Source organism: Branchiostoma belcheri, unplaced genomic scaffold, assembly GCF_001625305.1.
Source record: "Branchiostoma belcheri isolate BF01 breed outbred unplaced genomic scaffold, Haploidv18h27 scaffold47, whole genome shotgun sequence".
Taxonomy (NCBI): Eukaryota; Metazoa; Chordata; class Leptocardii; order Amphioxiformes; family Branchiostomatidae; genus Branchiostoma; species Branchiostoma belcheri.
The window spans coordinates 1,294,159-1,303,532 of NW_017804098.1; the positions used below are offsets into that span (position 1 = coordinate 1,294,159).

Sequence of the window (9,374 nt, forward strand, 5' to 3'; positions counted from 1 at the left end):
GGCCGCGATTATGAATTTATCGGTATTTAAAGTTAAAACAGTGCGTTTTTAGCTCTTCTTTTGACTGTAAGACGAGTTTTAGTTAAAAAATAAAAAAATCCTAAGACAGAAAGTTTAAATTTACTGTAATATTTCTAAAAATCCAAAAATCTAACCTTATTTTTAATTTTCGGGGCCTCTTAAAATCAGTTGTTTGGTTCTCGTCAACCCTTTTTGAAATCCGAAATTGATCTCATTTGGAAGCAAATGTACACAAAGTGGAGCAAAGGCAGTGCAAGAATAACATTTGAGGTAAACAAAATCACTTATTACATTTTATTTTGACGAGTATTTACTCTCCAATTACTTTTGTTTATTTTCAAATTTTACCCGTTGCCCCCGGGCCGGCCTGGGACTCCCGCGCGGCCACGTTCGAACACGTTCTGTAACCCGATACCTCCCTAGTAATGCGACTTTAGCCTAGCAACCGACCGCCGTGAGATGCAGAGGGCATGTATTGAAACATTATTTTTAACAGTACGTGGATAACAAAGACTCATAAAACAAACGTAACAAACATAATCACATCTACAGTTGAGTAAGTTAAATTCCATACAAGTGTCTTGTTCCAAAGGCCCGAGAGGAAAATGTTGTAAATGTCATCCTTCATTAATTCCAACCCATTATTTATTTATTTGATAGAAATGTAAAAGTACTAAATTTTTCTATGTTTGTTTGTTTGTTTGTTTCGCATAACCGGTAAACCACCTTTAGGTGTAACACACTGGTGTACATGTGCGTACATGTTTAAGCTGTGTAAGACCGAACTGTAAGGTTTTGGACAACTAACACCGGAAAGATATACTCTTTTCAATAAGTACAGGGGTTCTTTAACATGCATGAGGTGTGGGTCTCCCAAACACGGGACCTCCATTTAACCCTATCTAGACCGGGGGGGGGCTAAAAGTGCCCGCGCCAACTTTGATGTCACATAGCATCTGAACGGCTAAGGCTAGAACGACCAAACTTTGTGACTTTTCCTAAAATATTGTTGGCAACAATTTTTAATCATTGGAATAAGATATTGATTTTTTGTGTTGCCATGGCAACGAGTTTCTGACAGGCATTTTTTGCTAAATTTAGTAATTTTTGTTTCAACAATAGAATTTTATGGGTTCTATGTCAAGTTACTCATGGTTTCTAATATTGATAACATCCCATATAATTTTATGTAAATTTCATCAAAACTTCCATTTCTTTTTCCAAAAAATGTTTAAATGAAGGTCTTTAGTATGTTTACAATGTATTTTAGGCTTTATCAGGAAAAAAAAACTATTTTTGAAAATTTAACATTGATGATCGAAGATGACGGATATCTTAAATATGTATGACGTCATTTTATGACGTCACCGGTGTTGGTATGGGCAACATAAGACTTAGTACACTCTAATATTCTGTCGTAAACACTTTTGGTAAAGTTATGTTGTAGACCATTTAGTTTTCAGGGAATAGCCTATCTAGACGGTTTTGGCCTTTAAAATCACATTAATGACGTCATAATGACGTCATATTACGTCATAATGACAAAAAAATTGTAGATATGATAAATTTTTACTAGTACACCATCCTCTGAAAATTTGGTAGTCATGCGACTTACCGTTAGCGAGTTCTGAGGGGGGGGGGTCAAAAGAGCCCCCCCCGGTCAAATCTTGCTCAAAAAAGCCCGGTCTAGATAGGGTTAACGTCCTATCCGAGGACGTTCCTAAGCTAGGTACTCATTTCCACCTGAGTGAAGTGAAAAAAGTCGTGTAAAGTGCCTTTCCCAAGGGCACAAGATCGGTGACATGGGCAGGGTTCGAACCCGCGACCTCTGGTCCGAATGCGCTACCGACTGCGGCACACGACCCCACCTATTTATGATTTATAACAGTGCAATATGGTGTTTGTTCTACGAAACAACCTTTAGAAAACTCAGACAATACATAGTCTAGTTAGGGTAAATTGAAGGAAAACACTTATAAGACAATATTCGTGAGCCGTAATCGTAAATCTTTAGTTAAAATCATAGTCGTTACCTTTTAAAGTTGGATCCTGATCTCCAGGTCCTGTCATGCCGTAGTTCTGTCCTACATCTGGGGGCTGTTCACCACTGACTTCTGTATATTCTGGAACATGAATAGTTAGATATCAAGTTACTTTAGTTAATACTTGTAAAATACATGTTTTCGTGAATCTCCTCAAGTTAAATCTAATGTAATGAAATAAAGCATGGTTACTGTACAAGAAAAGTAAATTAAAACATCGCTAACAGTCATTAGCCATCTACCACCTTTAGAAATTTGTAATATTAGGTGCTAATTAGATCATCTGGGAGGAGAAATGATAGTCGTTACCTAGACCGGGCTTTTTTTGACATGGGGGGACGAGGGGGGGTCTTTTGACCCCCCCCCTAAGAACTCGCGAACGGTATGTCGTATGACCACCAAATTTTCAGAGAATGGTGTACTAGTAAAAATTTATCATATCTACAATTTTTATGTCGTTATGACGTAATATGACGTCATTATGACGTCATTAATGTGATTTTATTGGCCAAAACCGTCTAAATAGGTTTTTCCCTGAAAACTAAATGGTATTCAACATAACTGTACCAAAAGTGTTTATGACAGAATTTTATGGTGTACTGAGTCTTATGTTGCCCATAGCAACACCGGTGACGTCATAAAATGACGTCATGCATATTTAAGATATCCGCCATCTTGGATCATGAATCTTGAATTTTCAAAAATAGTTCTTTTTTATGATAAAGCCTAAAATACATTGTAAACATACTAAAGACCTTCATTTAAATCTTTTTTGGAAAAAGAAATGGAAGTATTGATGAAATTTTAATGAAAATAACCTATATATACCTGTTCTAATGATATGGTCCACCATCTTGGATTTTGGCCAATGACGTCATCAAATTAGCATAAATTATGCATATTTAATGATAAAATTTACATAAAATTATATGGGATGTTATTAATATTAGAAACCATGAGTAACTTGAAATAAAACCCATAAAATTCTATTCTTGAAACAAAAAGTACTAAATTTAGCAAAAAAATGCCTGTCAGAAACCCGTTGCCATGGCAACACAAAAAATTATTATTTTATTCCAAAGATAAAGAATTGTTGCCAACAATATTTTAGGAAAAAGTCACCAAGTTTGGCCGCTCTACGGCTAGCCCGTCAGACGCTAGGTGACATCAAAGTTGCCGCGGGCACTTTTAGCGCCCCCCCCCGGTCTAGGTAGGGTTAAGTGTTAACAAATATTTTGTAATAATGTCGGGATGGCCATCGTTACCTTCTGAAGTCGTATCTTGATTTTGAAGTCCTGCCATACCGTAGTTCCGCCCAAAATCTGGGGCCTGTTCACTACTGTTTTCTGCAGTTGATGAAGTGTGTATTTTTTGTGTATTCTTTAAGAATTTGATTTGATTTGATTTATTGAGATGCCCTTTAGCCCCATGAGGGGCTAATCTTCCAGGGCTCATTAACAGTACAACACATAAAATACAAGCACTGAATACATACAATCATTGCAATTACACATTGAAATAATTGAGGTTGAGGCCAGAGGTCATTTAACTAATTATGACTAAAATCAACATTAAAACTTGTGAGTTACTAAATTGCTTCGAATATATACAATATTGTCAGGGTAAGCCTTTAAGTTCCATAAAGCTGACGTGTCATTTTCCTGAACTGCCTCTCATCAGCTGCTAATACAGTAGTCTTAACTTCACTCGGTAATGCGTTCCACAGCTTTACAGATCTGTAAACAAACATCCTCTTTCCACTACTGTTGTTAGGTTTGAGCAATGAGTAGTCGTGCACTGATTGCCTAGTGGAACCTGTGAGACGCATGAACTGGTACCAGAGATTTATAGATTTCCTGTGGCTCACTTGTGGTTACAATCTTGAAAAATAACTTAAGAGTACTGACATCAAATCTATTTCTCACCGATAACCAACCAAGATCAGAGTACATTTTGGCAACTGGTGTATCGAACGAACATTTCAGAGCCAGCCTGCAGACTTTGTTCTGTATAACTTGTATCTTCTTGCAATACTTCTTAACAAATGCAGTACTCTCAGGGATGAAAATAATTCATATTTATTCAAGTTTTACAGGGAATAATCTTTATGTCAATTAACATAATTTGTACTTATAAGATGACTTATCATTTTGTTATATCTTGTATATTTTCTTGTATATTTTATTTATGTATGCCTGCAGGGCACATTGAAAAACGCCTTAGTGGCGATATGTACACCCTGGGTAAACATATAAAAACAAACAAACAAAACAAACATTAAAAAAAGATCTAGACCCTTATTTTGGGTAATTATGAAAACAGCAGTTCGTATCTAAGAACACTGCAGTTAACACAACAAATAGCTGTGTCAATGATAGAGACATTTTAGTGGCAATACTGCTAAAAGTGTGTATGTCCACAGCAAATTGAAAAAAAAGGGAGAACGAAAAATGATTGTTTTAACTTTTCAACATTACATGTATGGTTTTTGCAACAATACTGAAAATTTATTCTTTAGTCTTGTTGCAATTTGTAGGTCGTTTTGATCTGGATCTGGTTCACATCTTTTAATCAAAGTTTAGCTTGGAAAGCCCGATAGCAATAAAACGAACGTTTTTCAATAGTGACTATACTACTATTTTGCGTTCTTTATGCAAACATTTATAAGTCATACTTATAAATATGAGAAAACAGCATAAAGCAAAAGATTCTAGCTAATTTGAAATCACCCCCTGCCGTCTGCTGCCAATATTCCAAGCACCGGCCAGACAGGTTCAGAATCCCCGTGATTTCTAATCCGTAAATGATGTTTAAAGAATGTTCGCAGTTATCTACTAACAATCTGATACAAAAGTTATATAGGGACACTGGGTCCTTGCTTATGGTCATCAATGGTAGTCGCGTTAACAAATTGACAATGCATACATATATAGGGTAAGGTTAAGGACAACATGTTTGTAGATAATAATTCCTGAGCCTTAATAACACATTGCTAGTTAAAGAAACAAACCGATTATGTCCTGCAGGCTAACCCGACTTATTTCCCTTTTGCCATCAACAATGAAATGTACAAAAGATCCCTCTTGACATCTGCCATTCTCTCCTGGAACCAAATACCCCAGACCGCCAAATTATCCCCTTGTTTGTACATGCAAAAACGTATCACATTCTTCCTTCGCTAGCGTACTCAGACATCCCCAGTACTCACACGGCCATGGACACCTTGTAATACATGTAAGCTGACAGTTGAACTGCAACCAATTCTAGTATTACTGCATCGCTTGTCCTGCGTGCCAATGTGGGCATCCAAATGAGACACCAGAATACTACTTGTTGCACTGTTAAATATCAAGGAAAGGACTAAAATGTTGTTATCCATGACCTGCTTACATCTTCAGAACACACTCCCCTTTGACAGATTTAACTCAAGGACACCACCCTATGCACGCTTCTCCCTTCCATATTCTACAAATTGCCGTATCTTCTATATTGTGTTTAACTTCATCACATTACGAGATTTGGTCAATCTCATAAAGTTATAGGTTCTATTAGGGCGCCAGTCATTTTTGTGTTCTGTCTACTATACGTTTTGGATTTGTTACGCCATCTGCGCCATCTAAATGTTTTATAAGCAAATATGTCTTATCAGCACATTCCTGTCTAATGTTCTCAACTCTATGTAAATAAACAAAGAAAATCATATTGGCCCTAATAAAAGTTATGTTTTAATAACATGGCCATCCTTACTTTTTGAAGTCATATCTTGATCTCCAAGCCCTGCCATGTCGTAGGTCTGCTCTACATCCGGAACCTTTTCACCACCGACGTCTGTAATTGGTAGAGCATGCAATATAGACATTATTTACCAAGTCAATAAACTTTGTACTTTAAAACAAAAAATACGCATCTTCTATGACCACATTATGTCAAATCTATAATAATAGACATGGGAATAGGGAAGTTAAACACAAATACGAATTATGATTTATAACAGTGCAATATTGTGTTTGTTTCAGAAATCAGAGGCACAACATGCCTACAGAAAACTGCACTCCACCGAAACAGCTCTGCTGAAGATGACAGACGACTGGCTAGACAACATGGATAATGGGTTTATGACAGCGGTAGTTTTGCCGGACTACAGTGCGGCATTCGATTTGGTGGACCACAATCTTCTTCTACAGAAGCTCGAGCCGTACGGGTTCACTGAGGATGCGTTGGATTGGACTGAATCGTACCTGACAAACCGCAAATGGCAAGTTTACACGAATGGAGCCTACAGCAGTCAGAACACCCTACACTGCGGGGTACCACAGGGTAGCTGCTTAGGTCCGCAACTGTACAACATCTACGTAAACGACATGCCGGAAGCGGTACAAAATGGGTCATTAGACCAATATGCTGATGATAGCACGATTCACACACGAGGACACACATTAGAGGACATAAGAACAGAAACCAAAACAGACTTAGAAAGAGTGGCAACATGGTCAGATGAAAACATGCTAAAACTAAATAATGGAAAGACGAAAACGATGCTTGTGGGAACAACAAAGAAAACCAGGCAAGCACCACCTTTGGAGCTGGAGCTAAGGGGACAACGTCTAGAACAATGTCCCTCAGTAAAGCTACTTGGACTTCACCTTGATCAAAACCTCACATACGACAACCACATTGCTCACATAGTTAAGAAGTGCAACAGACGCTTGGCACAGGTGGGAAGGGTGAAGGACTTACTACCACATCGGCAGTGAATAGCCGTAGTCAACGCCTTAATAATCCCACATATAGACTACTGCTGCTCCGTATGGGGAAACACAACACAGAACAACATACGAAGACTACAGGTGGTCCAGAACAGGGCAGCAAGGCTAGCTCTTGGTTGTGATCGGGATGCACATGTGGACACCATGCTGAAGACATTAGGATGGCTGACTGTCAGGGACAGAATCCAACACAGAAGCCTTGTCACATTTAAACGTATCATGCTCACCAAACAACCAAAGGCCTTGTACGACAAAATCACATTCCAATCTGAGATCCACAAGTACAGCACACGTTCAACCAGCACAAACAAAATCAGACTACCAAAACCAAAATCAAACTCTCAGAAAAAGCGCTTTATGTACAGGATGTCACACACGTGGAATAACATAGGCAACTAGCAAAGTACTGGATTGTAAATAGTGAATTTGTGTAAAGTTTGCCATGTACTGTTAATTTTGTTATGTTTTTGTACGTTTGTAATATATGTATGTAAATATGAATGTGCAGACCACAGGAAGACTAGCCTCTTATGAGGCTAATTGTGGATCTGAATAAAACTGAAACTGAAAAACAACCTTTAGAAAAGTCAGAAAATACATAGTCGTGTTAAGGTAAAATAAAGGAAATACTTATAAGACATGTACAATATTTCTGAACCGTAATCGTACACCCTTACTTAAAAGCATAGTCGTTACCTTTTGAAGTTGGATCCTGATCTCCAGGTCCTGTCATACCATAGTTCTGCCCTACATCTGGGGGCTGTTCACCACTGACTTCTGTATATTATGGAACATGGAATACTTAGATATCAAGTTACGTAATGTTTGTAAAATACATGTTTTCGTGAATCTCGTCAAGTTAAATCTAATGTAATGAAAATAGAGCTTGGTTAAGGTACAATAAAAGTACATTAAAACATCGCTAACAGTGGTTAGTCTTTTACCACCTTTAGAAATTTGTAATGTTAGATGCTAATTGAGGAAAAATGTCACCCCAATGTCATTTTTGTTAATTTGCCAAACAATCCGCCCGCTGCACGTGTCCCTCCCCCTTCCGGTCAGTCCCTTCTCACTTCCGCCCACCACGGCCCGGACACATGTGCTCCCGCCGTCACCCCTGACACTTGAACAGAGCTAGGCGAGGACGCACACGTGGTCTCGCTCTCCTCTCTATTCTCAGTTTTTCGTTTCTTTATTCACGTTTGCGGTTTGCGATGACTAAACCGAAAGCCTGTACAGTCTGCAGGCTGCCAGTGAAGGGGCATGATGGCCCTTACGGCCCCGGGAAGTGCGGCGTGACCCTCTCGTCACCACCAGACGCCTCGGACAGCGACGCGGACAGGCGCCGTGCTGACAGGGCCCGGCGGTCTCTGCAGAAGCTCCGGCGGGAGAGCCGAATCAAAGACCTGGCGAAGGGTCTCTGGTCAGAGGCGAGCGACGGGGAACAGGCAACTGTACGTGACCTCCGTGAAGACAAGGTCTTGGCCAGACGTGTCGAGCAGACTTTGGACGAGATCTTCGGCAAAAAGAAATCGCCAGCGTCATCCAAGAAAAAGGTCCGGATCCCGTCAGACGACGACAACCTCTCGCGGTCGAGCTCTTCTTCTCCGGTGGCTCACAACTCTCGCCGCCCCCTCGTCACCTCCTCGTCGGAAGACAGAGCGAAGGCCCGTCGCCACAGTTCCCGGCACCGCGTCTATTCCTCGTCGGCCAACAAGGCCAAGTCTGACCGCCCCACTACCAGAAGCCGACGGAAAGGCAACGGGTCGCGCCGATACCGTGCCACCGACTCGGACAGTTCGTCGGTTTCGTCTTCGTCGCCGCGCAGGTCCCGCCGCCGAGGTAAGGGCAAGAAGAGTGGCCGCAATAAGACTATCAATGATTGTGTTTCGGGCTGGGCTAAAGTGGACTGGCCAAATCATCACGTGCACTTCCCCGGCAAGGGTAAGAAAGGTGATGGTTGTGTCACGTTCAATGATTTGTCGACACCTATGTTCACGTATGGATATGTCAAAAACCTCATCGAGAAGAAACGGGTCGAGGGATCCCTAAAGGTTAAGCTCCAACATCTCGCTGATTTGATGTTTGATGCTGCGTACTACGAATGGGAAGTCGTGCGGGAAACACATGCCGCCGTCCTGTACTCGATGGAGAACGGCACGTTAACCTGGGCGGACAAAGACGCCATCGACGAAACCCGAGAACGCCATTATCGCACTCAGGCTGGGGCCACCCGAGCCCCTCCCACACCCCGGGGACCGACGCGCTTCCCACGCGATCACAACAGGGCGCGCTACTGCGAGGCGTATCAGCATGGGTCCTGCCAGCGAGGGTCGGAGCATTGGGATCAGCGTTGGGGTCAAGTAAAGCATGTGTGCTGCATGTGCCTGCTTGTCAGGCACGTAGAGGTAGCGCATCCGGAGATCGAGTGTCCACACGCGAGGACTCTTCGCCCCGCCCCCGGTGGTCAGCCTGGTCGAGGTGCCAGTTTCCCTTCACAGCCGGTGCCACTGGCACCGGGGAGAACACTATGAGTTGTTTCGCG

The 9,374-nt window shown here is 41.2% G+C and overlaps 1 protein-coding gene across 1 annotated transcript in view; it reads right to left on the reverse strand.

The window, feature by feature from the left end:
* Positions 1–2,127, reverse strand: part of LOC109479189 — a 33,190-nt gene extending 31,063 nt beyond the window's left edge. The window contains 1 exon segment of the mRNA XM_019781080.1: positions 2,055–2,127. Within this exon segment, the coding sequence (XP_019636639.1) occupies positions 2,055–2,091 (37 nt within the window). The 5' untranslated portion in view covers positions 2,092–2,127.
* Positions 2,128–9,374: the final 7,247 nt, after the last annotated feature.